The following is a 16,886-nucleotide window of genomic DNA, read 5'->3' as shown; positions in this document are numbered from 1 at the left end:
GTTCTTATGTTTATTGCTCTCCATTGTCCCCATGTTCCTTTGTTGGTTTCCATAGTTATCATTTGTAGTGTTTGAAATCGCCCTCCATACCCGCATGCTCTATTCCCTTCATCAGTCCGGAGTGAAGGAGTGAATGAAAACTATTCAGATGCTGAGTGCACTGCTAGGGCTAGTTTGTGGTAGCAGTTTTTATTATAACTAGCAGCTCCGGTAAAAAAAGACTCATCTTAAACTCTATAATGGAAACTAGCATCTGTAAACTTTAATTCAACTATTTCATGAAATTTGTACTTATATGAGATTATGCTGCACCCACTTTGGACAAGCGGTTTGGTTCAGAATACAGAATGAAATGCAGAAATTAATTTGGTATGATGCTTCTTCACCTTTGCCTGTGTTTTGATACATGTGTGTTAAAGGATATTTTATTTATTTTATTGAATAAATCTCCATTTTGATCCTCACCCTCGGCCCGCTGCACATTACAGGATAATAGGCTTCCTAAGTACACTTCCTCTGGCATGCGTACAGCATCTTTTGGCTGGGTTGAATGCACAGAACAGAGCACACCTGTCCGGTAATGGTTTCTAAGAGAACTACAAACTTCACAGAATGTTCAACTGCAGAACCTCAGAGTGGTTGAGAAGGACGGATCAGCCATGAACCCACCAAAATTATTTTCCTTATTTTCATCATTGCTTCTCCAACTTCTCATCAGTATGTTACAATTAGTTGCTGAGAATTAGATTTTTTTTCTCATTAGAGTACTACAATAAAAAACTAAATCATAAAACACTAAAACGTTATTCATACAATAGGATCTGTGAACATTTAATACACTAAAGAGCAGTGCATTGATCTTAGCTTGCAATATTGGTCTCAGTGGAATCTTGCCTTACTTTATGCTAAAATCTATAATATTACATACCTTTATTAATATATTTATGTATGTTTATATCTTAATATTTAACATGAAATTAAATTTAAACACATATATACCTAAATAGGACAAGAAACGTAACACGACAAATTATTCAAATATAACTAAAATCAGCATAAATTTGTGCTTGCAATGATTATTTATTATTTAGCAATGTTGTAAAAAGGTAACGTTACACAAGAATGAAGGCAGACCTGGGGTGTCGTGCTAGGGTCTAATTAGAATATCATAATTTACTTAAAGCATCTGCTTTGTTTCAGAGAACATTTGGTTGAAATGTTCCAAATGTTCCAATTTGCTGCCCATTTTCTGCTAATATGACGCTGCTAGGGTTTTTACATGAATGAAACATTTTGTTGAACCTTGAGACCCGTCTTTGATGACACTGTCTCTTTGATCTTATGCAATCATGTTGCATCGTGGCGTTAACAATGTTCAAAATGCAGGGTCTGACTCATCTGTAAATGACTAACAAATTAGTCATTAGGGATCATGACATGAGTAGGAGTGTACAATGCCAGTATATTCCAATTAAGTAACACTAAAAGCTTCCTATTGTCTTTACCTATGAGGAGTTATTAAATGTTAAAAATAAATTAGAATCAGTCTGTCCCTTGGCCTTAAAGCTGTCCAAACGAGCTTAGTGTCACGCATAGAGAAGGACAACAAAACCCGCAAGTTCAGTAATGATTGATGTTTTAATACAATCTAAACGTTTGCTTACTATAATTTTATTACACTGTCTTTATGATTATTCAGGGACAGTGTCCATCCGTTCAACCAACGTAGCAAAGTCAATGACGGGATCTTAACGTCTACATTCCAAGGTCCAAATCAAAATTTTTATCAAAGTTGCGTAACAACTAGTAATATTTTTTTTATATAAACATGCATATTTGATCAACACCATTTATTTATGTGAAAAATAAATGTTTAGCATTAACTGCAAAAGTGGCAATACAATTTAAGCAACTGAGGTATGAATAAATAGAGTATGTAAAGTAAATCAGAGTATGAATAGAGTAAAATAGCAGGGAGCCCTCACTGACTTCCCAGCTCACCTTCATACTACACTGAAAAAACAAGCCTCTTTTAGGAAGATTGCAGACTTCCCTAAACTTCCCTGTTTTGAGGCTGGGACGCTGGTATAATCTGGTCCTTTGCTGGTTTATGTTGGTTTAAGATGATTGTTTGCTGGTTTATGCTGGTCATGTGATTGGGAAAGGACCAGCTTCAAAACCTAATCAGCATATCCTGTTTTTTTTTTCAACAGGGAACAGTGCATCTGCGTGTCAGTAAGTGATTCATGACAAAATGTGATTTTGGGGTGGAGTATCCCTTTAATCCAATTACGGCCCAGCGTGGGCCAGACATGACCCTGTTAATAAGAATTTTGTGGGGAGTTTCTTGCGTACCGCTAGGGATGCAAGGGGGTCTTTGGGTTTCCTTAAGTAAAGCCATGTGGTAGAGAGAGTTAGAAATAGCATCTTGTTTTTAACATCCGTGTGAACGGGAAGTCTGTGACTGATTTTACCGTATTGTGATGTACTTCTGAGAGAAACAGAATACTGAATGAGTAGAGGGTGTGGCTTGTTTTTTTCTACTGCAAATTGATTGGGTGTAGTAAAGTAGGCGTTTCGTTCAGAAATGAACACTGACAGTTGGAGGGGCGTGGTTAAGGATGTCACGCTCATACCCAAGCTTTCAAACTGATCTTAGAAGAACCAGATTAATTGTCCACTACAAAAATAGCAATGTGATAGCAACAAACTAACTATAGTACATTTTGATTTCATACGGACTTTAACGAGGAGAAGGAGCAATGAGAATTGTGGTAACTGTGGGTTTAAAGAAAATGCTGGGTAAGATGAATAAATCCATTGATTTGACATCTGGCTACTGTACATTTTTGACAATGCTGACATTAGTTTATGTAGTGTCTATTTTAGATGTACTGTAAGTCCCAAAGACTTATAGACAGTTTAAGCAAAACAGATGCATCCTGTTCCTGGAGATCTACCTTCTGAAAGAGTTCAGTTCCAACCCCGATTAAACAAACCCGTCTGTAAATATCAAGTGCTCCTTCAGATCCTAATTAGCTGGTCCAGATGTGTTTGATCAGGACCAGGGTTGGACACTGTTGTAAATAGTGTGGAGTAAGGGTCTGCAAGGAGCAAAATCTCAGAGGCCCTGCGCTGTCAGCCCACTTCTGGGGCCCCTTAGGCTAGACCTAGTGGGCCAGTAAAGGTCCAGTGCAGGCTTGCTAAGGTATGCTAGTTAAACTCAAATGCAACAGTAAAATGCTCACTATGTGACTTCAAAGCCGTTCCGGAGATGTTGTTCATGTATTTATGTCCTAGTGAGACTGACGCTGAAATCATCACAAGCTTCAGGAAGAAAGTTAGTAAGCAAAACTGTGCATCTGCGCCATTAATTACACAGAGACATTCAGAACGTGCATGATTCATATTTAAATATTTACTAATACCAGTTCATATCATGATTTTGTAATGACCGTTTGATCAATTCATCCAAACTGTAACAAAAAATATATGAAATTCGGCATTAAACTGTAATTTATATATTTAGGTCCTAAAGATGGTGCGTTTACGTCATTTATTCTCAAACTACACTGTAATGTCTACATGGTCTCAGCCTTCTGGAAATTGCTCACTAATGCATTCTGCTGAAGGAGACGTCACCAGAGCTGTAAGGGGAAGGGGAAATCAGCATTTTAAGGCATACAAGCTAGGCCAAAGGCAAACCCCACAAGTCTATACGGTTCGCCGAGGCAGTTTGCGTTGCTATATCAGCAATGTGTCATATTCTCCAAACGCTGTTCATCGCTGTTGACACTCCTATCTGCTGTGGGAGTTCACAGCCATTGTTGTTTTCATTGTATATATATCCCACTAACATACTGTACAGCTCTACCAGCAAGCGACAAACCAACAACCGTGATGGCTTTTTCATTGTAACTGGTAACTCTAGATAGTTAGACAGCAAGAATTGACCGTTTTGCAGAATGTCTACCAGCATTCTAACTTAGCCAAAAGATAAACACATTGGACTTGGTGTACACGACCAAAAATAAAGGCTCTCCCCTGCCCCCACCTCAGGTAAGGTACTCCGATCAAATCTTTGTCATGCTAATTCCAGCATACAGCCCTCGTCTCAAACTCGCCAAACCGGTTGAAAAGCATATCACGGTACGGTCAGACGATGGTACCTCGGAACTACAGGACTGCTTACAGGGCACAAACTGGACCGACACAACCGAACACCATCATACAACCTGCAGAAGTACACTGAAACAGTGACTGCTAACCTCAAAAAGTACACATTTATTCAATCCCAGTTGCCCTGAAGCCTGCAAACTGCTTAAATGACTATGATATGACTGGTTTTAAACTCCATATTTTATATGCCTCATATAACTGTGGTAGTGATACACATCTGTTCGTCATCACACCAATCTGTCATAAATTTATTGAAACCTTACAGATTTCCATATCACCTCACACTGAATTAACTCCAACTTGCGGATCATCATTCAAGCTGTACACACACACACACACACACACACCTTAACTGTTTGTGACCTCACCATATGTAACCATTCATGTACATTTAGTGATTAAAAGGTATAACATCGTGAATCTCTGTAAAACTGCTTTGATACATCGTGTATTGTCAAGCGTGCTATACAAATAAAACAGATATGACAACACCCACGCATATTAAAAATGGTTCTATTTTAATAACTGAATACATTAAATTAGCCATCGACAGTATCGTCCATACAAACACGGGATGAGTTGTTACACAACTACATAATTGCTAAAAATTATGCAAGTATGTATTTCCCTCTTTCTCTATACAGGACTGAAATGCATTTTCATAAATCCAAAAGGACAGATTCGTAGCGCGTCTCCTCCGCTAGAACTTTCTGTTTTGAGTCCAAACACACACTTATGTTCTAACTGCTGCTGCGCAGCTAGTAGGGCTTCCCTCCAAGGGCTGTGATGATCCGTTCCCGCTCATCAGCGGCTGGCATATCAGGCTTTACTCCATCACGCCTACGCTGCAGCATCACACCATGCTGAGAATGTGAAATACAGCATTTTCACAAGACGGCATTTTAGGACAGCGTTACAGAAAATATTTATACCGACAAGCCCCTTTAAAGCCACCGTGGTCAGGGGAGAAATGGGAGATGAACCAAACTCAGCCAGGAGAGCAGATACTTCTCAAAATAACAAATGAGTTTGGTAGACATCCGTTTGATTTATAGGGTGTACTGCGGTCTTTTATTTTTGCTCAGGGCAACATAAAATTTGATTTCTTTATTTTCATTATATTTTTTTAATCCGATAACGATATGTTGGTCAACAGCAACAGGTCTGGGTTTGGTTGAACGGCCCCTGCTGGTAGACGCCATAACAACATCAGGTAGAAAAAGAACATGGTCAACACTGACAAGGAGAAGAAAAGATTTAGATCTACAATATTGTTCAGGAAACTAGGAAAAAACAGAAGTACTGGATTGGGGCTAGGTTTCGCTACGGTGGAAATCAGATGTGGATCGGGATAGGGCTGGAAGGTATGGCTAAAATCATTATCATGATATGCGTTTCCATATCGCTCAACATTTTGCTTTTGTTTTTGACTTGCTTAAATTGTTCACAATCTCTGTTATCATTATAAAGCACGTAGCAGCCGATATGTGGATTCACAAACCATTTTAACTCAAGGAGAAGCCTGGTCTTAGCGTCTCTGTATACTTACCCAGTATTTCCTGCAGTTTTTATACCTCGTGAAGTATGCATAACACATGCTCTTATCATAGTTGTATGCATCCAGACATTTTTGAGAACCATCACTCTCCTACACCAACACAAAGAAAGAAGAAATAACGTTTTAAAACACAATCTCACTTTAAAACACGTCACAATGCAACTTACCATAATTACAAAATTACAAATGCACTAAGCACGCAATTTCATAATTTTTAAAATACATTACATTTAAAGAGAACTTTTTTTTTTCTTAAATGTTTTTTAGCCTCACACTGCACTTGCTCACCTCAATGCACGGGTTGATGTCCACGTTCCGGACCTTGCATGCATTCGATTTGCCAGCCATTCTCCAACTGCATCTGTGTCACAGCTGGAATGTCATAGAGCTCCAGTTACATTCAAAAATTGAGCATTTCTTATTTCAGCTTTTTAGTACGTGACAGATCAGTAAAACATTTACTTAACTACTGGGATGTGCAAGTCTCAATGACAACGAAACCGTATTAAATAAAACGTGGAGAGAAAAGCAACACTATTATATTGCTAAAAATGCTTAAAATCGGTTTTGAAGAAATAAACTTAAAAACAGAATGTCACATGAAAAAAATCATGACTGTCCAATCCTGCCAGTGCCCTGCCTCGAACACACTAGCCTGGAAGTTTCTAGTCGACCCCTATACATCTATAGATTTCATCATTTTTCAACTTTTGCGTGGTTTGCGTTCGCCGTTTAATAATAATAATTCAAATCTTAGCAAACTGGTACCTCTGTTATAAACAACTAGAAATTCAATTAAAAAGATTTATAGCTGCATGACGTTACACTGTACCCAGGTTGGGCAATGGATGGAGGGATTATTGATCTTCAGGCGCCATCTTCTGGCGAGACGTGGGGACTGATTCGACATGACCATCAGAGTGCATTATGGGTGCTATGGTTAACACTGGTTGCGCAGTCATTATTGTGGTCCATTACGGGATTGAATGAGTCCACTATAGTTTCAGACAGAGGGTGATTTCGGACACAGCCTGGTAAACATGAACACCTTGATGATTTGATTCAGATGTGTTCAATTAGGATTGGAGCTAACCTCTGCACGAGAGTGGTCCTTCGGGAACAGGTTTAGACTCACCTGAAATAAAACAATCATAACCGATGTTGGGAGTGCTCGAGTTAGCGAATGAACACTGAAGTGAATGAAAAATAAAATGCTTTGCTAGCAGGTTAATAACCTCGAGCCTATGTGGCACTGGTCTCAGTTCCTGGTGGGCCACAGCCTCGATCAAACACACCTGATCCAGCAAATCGAGCTCTTCGGGATAACACGCACGTTCACGTGTGCAAAACGAACAACGCACGACATCAAAGTACCTCGAGAGCGCCAAGAGAGTAGGCAGACCCTTATGCTTTTCTAAATCACTCTCGCTGTACTTTGATGTCATACGCCGATCATTCTGCTCAACGAACGCTCTTTATAACTTCCAAGCAGGTGCGTGTTGCAGCTGGCTGTAGATAAACTCTGCAGAGCTGTGGCTCTCCAGGAATTGAGTTTGAGACCGCTGCTATATGGGATTGATCAAAAACTCCTTTATCCATCGCCGTGTTTCACCCCACAACTGACAGTCAATTATTTCTATCTTTTGCTGCAGTAGAAAATATCAAAGCCTAGAGCAAAATGTCATAAATAGGTTATCTTTGTCAACGAACTTCTATAGTAATTATATGTAATTAAAGCAATATTTAGTGTGACAACCCTTTCCTTTTGAAGCAGATTTTGCCCTAGGTGCACTTGTGTATCATTTTTAATGTAGCTTTGCAGGTAGGTTGTATCTAGCAGACACCGAACTAGTTTTTTGCAAACAAAAATCTCACTGGATTATTATAATTACTGGCAAAATTAAATGGTTGGAAATGTAAAGTGCCATTTCCTACTGATACACTACAGCGTAAGATAGAAATAACCGACTTAAATGACTGGTAAGATCAGGAACATTAAAAGGCCTGATGTCCACGCGGGACAACAGCGGTGGTTTATTGAAGGATCCTCTCCATGGTAGAGAAAACCACAATATCTATCCAAGGGAGGAGGGTAAGGCACTGTCAAAGTCAAGACTTGGCCAAAGTGTATAGGGATATACGGTCTGCCCAGATTCAGCCAAATGCAGCAAAGCTTCCTAAACCAAACAAGAGACAGGAATATGCTATATTTTTGTTAAACCCCTTACATGAAAGCTTACAGTCTGCACTATAATTCTATCTTGGTGCCCTACAAAGCCAAAATGACAAAAATTGTGTCAGTGTCCAAATATATACTGAAGGAACGGTGTAATTGTTTTTAACTTTGTGTTTACAGGGCATCAAGGGTAATTTTAAGACTTTTTTAAGATCAAGTATGTAAATAAATAATAAAGTAAAGAGAGACAGGTCATCTCCATTCTCCATTATTAAACCCTGGTTTGTATTGTACAGTAGTGTACTGCAATAAATAACTTTTTTTTTTTTAAAAGAGTATTTTACATTATACTTGAGTTTGTATATTTTAGCCAACTTTCACTTTTACTCAAGTATTATGCTAAATGGTGACCTTCTCCTAGGCTTTCTTTTCTATCTATCTATCTATCTATCTATCTTAATTTGTAGTTTTGCTTCAAATTAATCCAAATAAACAAATAAATAAACAAAAAAAAACATGGATACTAGTTCAACCATGACCATAACCACAAATGTTTTTGCTACACTGACTATAACCATGGTATTTGTAGGAAAACTGATTATACAAATGGCAATCAATACACCAAAACCCATAGTCTCTACATTTTTACTACAATTAAATCATAGTTGATTTTCGTAAGGGATCTTAGCTAGGCACTTTGTCAGACCTAACTGGCTCAGTTCATCAGTTGCGAGACTATTGCAAAATGTAAAAAAAAATTCTAATCATGATCACCTATTCGTACCTTAACTCACTTTAAAAGGAAGCAGGAGAGCATGAAAAACAACATGAAATGTCAGTCATATGAATGAGTGGACAGAAGACCGGTGACTGGGACCAGCCGAATGCACTGCGACGTACACTTATACAAATTCTATCGGCAAATAAAAAAAGGAACACGTTCAATAGCAAAACACAAATAAACTGTGCTTGCCACTAAACAATATGCTTATTGTTAAAAGTAGCCTACTTACAGTTTGCGTGTCGCATGTGAACGCTCAACCTTTCCTCGTCACGTCAAAACAGAGCGTATGTCACAGCATAACGCAACTTAACGTACTTGTAGGTGATTGGCAGGCGCGGATGGCCAATCAAACAGCAAGTTGAAAATCGTCATCGGTAACGGTTGCGCGAATTGTCACCTCCTGCAGCCAATGGAATAAGGATGATAACTGTTTTGCCCTCCTACTGACCGAACAGAAATTAAACGAAGTCGTAACGATTGACAGAATTACCGGCGAGTCCTAAATGTTAGATTTTCTTAAAGGGAAGTCAGTGGCAGTGAAATCTGAAAATGACAGTTTATTACACAAATCACAAGAGCGAGAAAGGAGGGTTTCGTGGTGGGCGTGGCCAAACCTTGGTTTGGTTGCATCGCAGCGCATACACAATGGCTGCTGGAAAGAGGGGAAAGCAAACAATTTTTAGGCCCGCCGCGTCCAGCAAAAAATATGAGAAAAAAATTATTAAAAATCCGGGAAATAGTTGAAAGTCAAGAAAAATACCATAGAAAGGATGTTAACGCTCCCACGGTGAGTTTTATGCACATTTAGAAAATTGTTACGACGTTCTTTAATTAAAATATCGGGGTTATTCAAATTATGAGAGAGGGGTGAGCTAGAGAAAAAAGTTTTGGGTTAATCAGCGCCTAGTTTGGGACCTGAGAGAAATGTAACGAAAGACTGAACGATATAGAAAATCTAACATAATTCTGTTATTTGTTTCTGTCAAGTCAGGTTGCGCTCAGGCGAATGTCAATAAACAGAGAAACGCGTGAAGTTGTAAAAAGTTTTTAAAAAGTTTGCGAAATTTTTATTTTGAGATTTTCTCCAAATACACAGCAAGGACACGGCTACGGCGACAGCCGGATCAAACTTACGAGTATTTCAATATTTCAAAAGCACGCTGCACACACGGTGCGAAAATTTTGACACAAACATGCAAGCGGATCGGACGCAAACGCGGGGTTTGTGATAGAAGCACCTTTCCATGTTTGCAATCACGTTTAAAAGCGAAAATGTAATAAACGAGCGGCATAATTCTGCTCAGTTCGGCGCGGTTTACAAAGTTAGTCGTTTGGGAGTCACAGTCAGCGACTGCGTTAGGGGTGTCAATGAGTTATAGAAAGTTGCACTGTGGGTCATTATGGGAAGAGAAAGCTGCTTGTCAATATCGAAAACAACCAAAATGGTGGGAGAAGTGAAGGGGGACTAATTAGGAGATGCTGAGCAGAGCTCTTCAATGTCCATCTGCCTACATTCTACCTTGAGAGAAAGTCTCGCTAAGGACCGAGATAAGTGATCGATTAAGGGTCATTGGATCTGAAATCTTAAATGCCAGAATCCTCCAGCGATGCTGGCAATAGTAACAAGATTTTTACTCCGGACACAAGAGAAGTCAACGATAATATCAAAGTTTGTAGTCGCTACGACACGGGGTGTGGCGCGTATCTGCAAAACGTCAGCGTGCATTTATTGTATAGCTGGCAATCAGATACAGTTGGATGTGGAATACGTGCACGCGTGTGGTCACGCAAGAGCATCAGCGGCGTTGTGCGCGAAATGCCGCGAGGAGCTGCTCGAGTCGGCGCTCGCGCAGCGTACGCGCTCGTGTTCGCGCTTACAGACGGACGGTTTAGACTATAAACGTCACCAGACGCGGTGGACGGTTGGAGGCGAAGATTCTCCATCTAGGCTACGAAGCACCTCCGTCCGCGCCGCTCCTGTACGTTCTTTAAAAACGTAGCCTTTCAGCTGAAGGGGTTGGGGGGGTCATCGGGTTTACCGCGCGGTTGTCGTGAATGTGAAGTTCGGGGTCCTTCAGAAACTCTAAACAAAAAGCCCGTAGCACGCTGTATTAGTAGTGAGAGCTGCACGGCTCGGTTTGGACATTTACACCCAAATAGTTCATTTCGGTAGGCTGGTCAAAAAGATGAAATAGTTGATGGACCGCGTCGTGAACTTGTAGGTTTGGGTGTATGTAGCGAGCGTTGTGAAATATGATGAACTAAATAATTGAAACATTTTTCTGCGAAACTGGTCCGTGCAGTTCGCCTCTCCTATAAGAAGGTTAGCGGGACGTTTTTTTATGTTTTTTTTTTTGACTTCCTGCAGCTCAAACAGAGCGACGCAAAAGCCATGGCTTTGAGTCCTGGGGAAAGCTGTAAAAACGTGTGCCTTGAATGCAATAAATCGCTTTTGGATAAACGTTTGCCCAATTATTCGTATTATGAAGCCCGTTAAATTAAACGCGAATGAATGAATGAAGCTTGTTTCATCAGAGCAGGATGTCTTGTTGTTTAAGGCTGCATGTTTAATTTGTTTTCATAGTATTAACATAGGATTAACTAGTATTAACTTAAGACTGTCACAGTTTACACATGGTGCTTCGTGCTCTTTTGCATAAAAATGTCTTTATGAATTACAGAAAAAATATGGGCAAAAAAAGTATATACTACATAACTAATGAAACTCTGCAGACATTAGTATTTGTCTAGACAGTTAAGGATTTTTTTTCTTTGTAAGATTTTGTTTAATATCAAACAATTGTTTAATTTCCTTGTTCTACTTTTTTGTTCTTCTTCTTCTTTTCTATTTTCATAAAACTGAGCTCACTTGAAAATATCGTACAGCCTAGCAAATCTTTCAAAATGTGTTGTGTTTTGCCATTTAATTAGTATCACAGTGCTAAATAAGCAATGCAAATCTTGCCCATTCTAATTGTAATATAGTTTTTATATTTTATAACCCATAGAAGATTGCTTGTTTGTTTTTTTTAAGGAAAGCATTTGTTGTTGTTTTTGTGTTTAGATTGGATGGTCGTCTGTAATCAAACCAGCATAGAAAGGGCAATGTGAAACGATCCAAACTCAAATTCAAAATTAAAACAATTTTAACTTTTAAATAATAACTTTATTGGAAAACAGAAATGTGTTTAATGATGAGCTTTACATTTTCACGCTTCCTCATCGTTGTCTTTTGATTGAAAATATTCCAATGACACGGTTTAGGAAGAAAAAAAAAATGGAATGCCTTGAACGGATTGCATAGCAAAAAAACCCAAAACAAAAAAAAAAAAAAACAGGATATAAAGTTGCTCAAACTTTTATGACTTTGCAAAATAAATGAAAGAAAACGAAGAGAAAGAGAGACGAGTGACGAAGGGATGTTGGCAGATTTAATATAATCTTTTAAAATAGGAAGGTAAATGGATACCGGTGGAAAACACAAATTAAAGAAGAGCAGCTGAAGTTATTAAAAAGTATTATTAAAGTTTAGAGAGTCTGCCTTTCTGTATTTGAAATGCGTTTGAACCATGCCCTTTTACAAAATTCTTAAATTGACATATCCTGTACGCTTTCTATATTTTTAATATGTGTGCTTCTTTGTGTGCACAGTCTTTACTGTTTCAACAGCATTTACTCTTTACAATGAAATCAACTCAAGTGTTTTCTATGTGACATATGGCTGCATGTGATCTGCCATATCGTATGCTTATGGCCATAAATGAAAGTATTCCATTAAAGGAAAGCAAATATTTTATTAATTAGTAAGGTTCTTTCATCAAGCATTCATCATTTTGCCTGTATACAGATTATTGAATCCTGTTATCACTGACTAGTCTAGTGTTGTTGAAGAGTTTAAAAAAAAAGAAAAAGTAAAATGTAATCCATAATCAACTCATTATCATTATATATTTTTGTTTACAATTTCCCAGAAACATACAGCTGTGAAGGTACTATTGCAATGTCTTTTTTTTATACTAAGAGTAATACTAAAAAAGCAGTCAGTCCATTCGTCCAGTCAATTCACTGTTTGCTGTCTTTTTCTTAGGGCCTTGTGTCTCTGCTGTGTTGAAGATTTGGGTTGTCACGCTCTCTCTGTGCTGGGACATATCACTTGTGTCCGCCACATGGCTTACTGTCGCTAAGTTGCCATGGCAACGGTATCTCCAAACGACTGCCCCACCACGGCAGAACACTGTCGAGTGCGGAAGAGGAGAGTAGAGGGTAAAGTGAGGAAGAACTTCTCCTGTCAGTTGTGTGAGAAGGCCTTCAACAGCTTGGAGAAGCTGAAGGTACACTCGTACTCCCACACAGGGGAAAGGCCGTATCACTGCACACACACTGACTGCACCAAGGCCTTCGTCTCCAAGTATAAACTCTTACGGTAGGTACTTACACTTTCACGAACCATTCCATGGCCATTTGACTTTTTTGACTGAATTTGCAAATAGGTTAGCAGTCTGAACATACGGTAATTGTTATTGTGCACAATGAAGTGTTGGAATAACGTTCTTACCTGCATCTTAATCTTGACCATTAAAAGGACAGATCGCTTAAAATTAAACATTCTCTCGTTTTACTCTCCCTCATGTTGTTTCAAATGGTATTTCTGAAACTAAATGGGGTCGAAACCACATCACCACACTTGTGGGTAAACTGTCCCTTTAACTACCACAAGATTCAGAGGTAAATAAGTTTATTATATTGTTGAAGCCCTAATTCCAATTTACACCTAATATCAGAAGGAAGTAATTCATTGAAAGGAATGTTGAAACCCCGAACTGCAATCCTAACTCCACCTCCTAAGCTAAAACCAAAACTCTGATTGACTGATCGCTAAAAATGTCGGTCCTGTAACTTGATGAAAACTCACTAAGCAAGACCAGCTTTGTTTTTTGACCATTAATAGTTTACAATCTGGTAAATGCACACTAATGCGTTTGTGTTTGTAGGCACATGGCCACGCATTCTCCAGAAAAGACACACAAGTGCAGCTACTGCGAGAAGATGTTCCACCGTAAAGATCACCTGAAGAACCACCTCCACACGCACGACCCCAACAAGGAGGCTTTCAGCTGCACAGAATGCGGCAAGAGCTACAATACCAAACTAGGCTTTCGAAGGCACCAAGCCCTTCACGCCGCGCACCGTGGAGACCTCACCTGCCAGGTGTGTCTGCAGTCATACCCAAGCACTCCCCTGCTGCTGGAGCACCTACGTGGGCACGCAGGGAAAAGCGCTACCGCAACTAAGGAAAAGCGTCATCAGTGCGAGCACTGCGAAAGGCGCTTTTACACCCGTAAGGACGTGCGACGCCACTTGGTTGTGCATACAGGACGCAAGGACTTCCTTTGCCAGTACTGTGCACAGCGATTCGGCCGTAAGGACCACCTTACCCGGCATGTTAAGAAAAGCCACGCTCACGAGCTGCTGAGGGTTAAGGCAGAGCCTGTAGATTTGATGGAGTCACAGTCCTCGCCGACATCTGGGCCTCTCTCTCTAAGGTATCCGATAGGTCATGCTTCTTACTCGCCACCGCCGCCACTGAGGGCGGAGCTTGAAAGTTATCTCTTAGAGCTACAGGCTGAAGATGCACCCAAGCTGAGTGCTTCTGCAACGGTGACTGGAGAGACAACATCGTCCCTGGACTTTCTGTCTCCATTGTTCAATTTTCTGCCTTACAACCAAGGGGCAGGGCCTACTTTGGGAGTGGCCTACAGCCAGGAGGAGGGGCTACTGACCACTCCCATGCAGGACACCCCAGAGCCTCTTAGCCTCCTTCACTCGATCACACACACACACACACTGTCACAAACCAATGCAATCACTCCGAGTTATACGCATCCACCATCTCTGAATACAACCACCACCCTGCCTCGCTTCCACCAAGCCTTCCAGTAACCCAAATACACATTCACACACAATTTTTTGTAGCACTTATTAAAACACTCTTATGTTTATTATCTACTTAGCCCTTAATCAGATTCATGCAAGCATAAAGTCTCTGAAATCCCGCCAAGGCAACAGTCTGCTTCCTCAAGCCAATGGCACATTTTTTGAGGAAAACCTTGAGGACACTATCACACTTTTGAAATTTTGCGATCCTCATTTTTTTTTCCGTCTAGAGGGGAAATCGTTTTAACAATGGAAGATGCCAATCAGCTGAAAAATATATATGAACATTAAATACGTGGTTATGTGATTTGTAAGAGCAGAGTTCCGTTTGCAGTGACGTATCACTCTCAAAATGCTGAAAGAGAAATAGAGAGAGAGAGAGAGAGCACTTAACACATTAACACTTTAAACTTCTAGCTGTGTTGAAGTTCCATCAAAACTAAAAGATATTTCATCTAATGTTGTTTCCATCTTCTTGTTTAATATATAGCTCATAAACTGTTGGGTACTGAACTACCACCTTTTTAGTGACTATGTCACAACTATTTACAGCCAAAGGCAACCAAACCTTCATATCTAAAAGAAATAAAAGGAAGGTTCATCTCTTCTTCTTTTTTTTTTTTTTTTTTTTTGTTTCTTTGGATGGCTGTTTGCCATCATGCTGCTGCTCGTTGTAAGGGCCTCAAAGGATACCAGTGCAGGAATGCTTCACAATTCACATCAACAAAGGGAAAGGAAGATGAAGACTCTCTCTCTCACCAACGTACACGCTCACGTCCTTTTACCCTCTTACTTCATTCAACCTCATCCACCAGTATGCTGGCTATTGCACTGATCAAAGCTGTCAATGAAAGAAACATTCATATCAGTTTTTGCTGTCTCGGTTTAAGCTCACGGCTTATATAGCTCCAAAAGACAAAATACAGTCTGTGACAGAGTGCGTCATTATATTGACTTCTCTACAGTTTACCTGAATATAAGCTGAGGATGTAGTTGATCTCTCTATCAAATCCATTGAAGTCTGTAATGAACATAAAGGTTATTTACATCGACAGTGATTTGGGAAGCAAACGTTCGACATTTATTTTTAATTAGACTCGGCAATTCGAGGTGACAAAAGTGAAAACCTCAACTTTATGCAAATGGCCAGTGAAGCAGTTAAAGGAAGTTATTAAAGGAAGTCTGCACACGCGATGAAATCACTCGTTTGATCTGTCAGTGAATATAGAAGTTCGCTAGGAATATCTGTTAGTGACCCACAGTACAGCAAGTGGTTGATCTCCAGCAATGTAACTGCTGTCAGTGAGAATGCATCTTCCTCTACAGACATCCTCTAGAGATGGATCTGTGTGTGTGTGTGTGTGCGCGTGTGTTTATAGGTATTTGAACAGAGTGTTGGCTAAATGTTTGTTTGATGGGTTTTGATTTACTTCCTTGGAAGCTGAAGGTTGTTAAAAGCTTAAACATTCAGAGAACCTCCATTTGGGCATATATTTCATAATAGCACTTTCAGAAAAAAAAAATATGCCTTTTTTTTGTGAAAGCAAATAGCATAGATGTCATAGCTTTTAGAAGATTTTAAACATACATACACAATGCTATATGTGTGATATTTTTTACAGGTACACTTAATACAGTGTTTTTTTTTTTTTAATTGTTGTTTTGCTTTATTGCACAAACTATCTAATTGTCAGTGTCTCTTGATTGAGGCTTCAGCCAAACAAAGAAAAAAAGGTCAATTCCAGCGAGATTCCTTTAGCAAGTGCTTACGAAATTTAAGGTTTCTGGTAGCTTCAGTATTGACTAAATCGTGTAGATCTAGGTGGCCCGCTACCGTGAGGTCATCTGAATGAGTGATGTCATTCATTTATATTGCTGCTGAATCGTGGACTTGTATTGTTAATCTGTAGGATTACTCGAAAAGAAAACTTTATCATTGGGAGTCACAAACTCTCCTGTTCATTGTCATTGGTACAATCACAACACAGAGTGTGTGAGCGACACTCCTGCAATAAATCTGGATAATGCTGCTAACGGACAGTGTATAGCCCCTGGTGGTGCAACCGAATTTCTCTCCTCTTTTAACCCCCCAACATTTCAAACTGTGTTTTAAAGTAGGAGTGAGTGAGTGAGTGAGTGAGTGAGTGAGTGTGTGTGTGTGTGTGTGAGTGAGTGTGTGTGTGTGTGTGTGTGTGTGTGTGTGTGTGTGTGTGTGTGTGTGTGTGTGTGTGTGTGTGTGTGTGTGTGTGTGTGTG

General features: G+C 39.6%; 2 protein-coding genes across 2 annotated transcripts; one reads left to right on the top strand and one right to left on the bottom strand.

Annotated features, from left to right (window-relative positions):
• Window positions 1-4,676: 4,676 nt before the first annotated feature.
• chchd7 (coiled-coil-helix-coiled-coil-helix domain containing 7) lies at window positions 4,677-9,042 on the bottom strand. Its single transcript, XM_043243387.1, has 4 exons — window positions 8,927-9,042; window positions 6,026-6,109; window positions 5,729-5,827; window positions 4,677-5,042 (listed from the first exon to the last, which is right to left on the bottom strand). The coding sequence occupies exons 2-4, from the start codon at window positions 6,083-6,085 to the stop codon at window positions 4,938-4,940; spliced, it is 264 nt and encodes an 87-aa protein (XP_043099322.1). The 5' UTR covers window positions 6,086-6,109; window positions 8,927-9,042; the 3' UTR covers window positions 4,677-4,937.
• A 302-nt stretch (window positions 9,043-9,344) lies between these two features.
• plag1 (pleiomorphic adenoma gene 1) lies at window positions 9,345-16,858 on the top strand. The gene is made up of 3 exons (XM_043243247.1): window positions 9,345-9,484; window positions 12,785-13,120; window positions 13,689-16,858. The coding sequence occupies exons 2-3, from the start codon at window positions 12,888-12,890 to the stop codon at window positions 14,635-14,637; spliced, it is 1,182 nt and encodes a 393-aa protein (XP_043099182.1). The 5' UTR covers window positions 9,345-9,484; window positions 12,785-12,887; the 3' UTR covers window positions 14,638-16,858.
• Window positions 16,859-16,886: the final 28 nt, after the last annotated feature.

Source organism: Puntigrus tetrazona, chromosome 7 (assembly GCF_018831695.1).
Source record: "Puntigrus tetrazona isolate hp1 chromosome 7, ASM1883169v1, whole genome shotgun sequence".
NCBI lineage: Eukaryota > Metazoa > Chordata > Actinopteri > Cypriniformes > Cyprinidae > Puntigrus > Puntigrus tetrazona.
The sequence above is the reverse complement of the archived record's forward strand: the minus strand, read 5'-3'. Positions and strand labels throughout refer to the sequence as shown.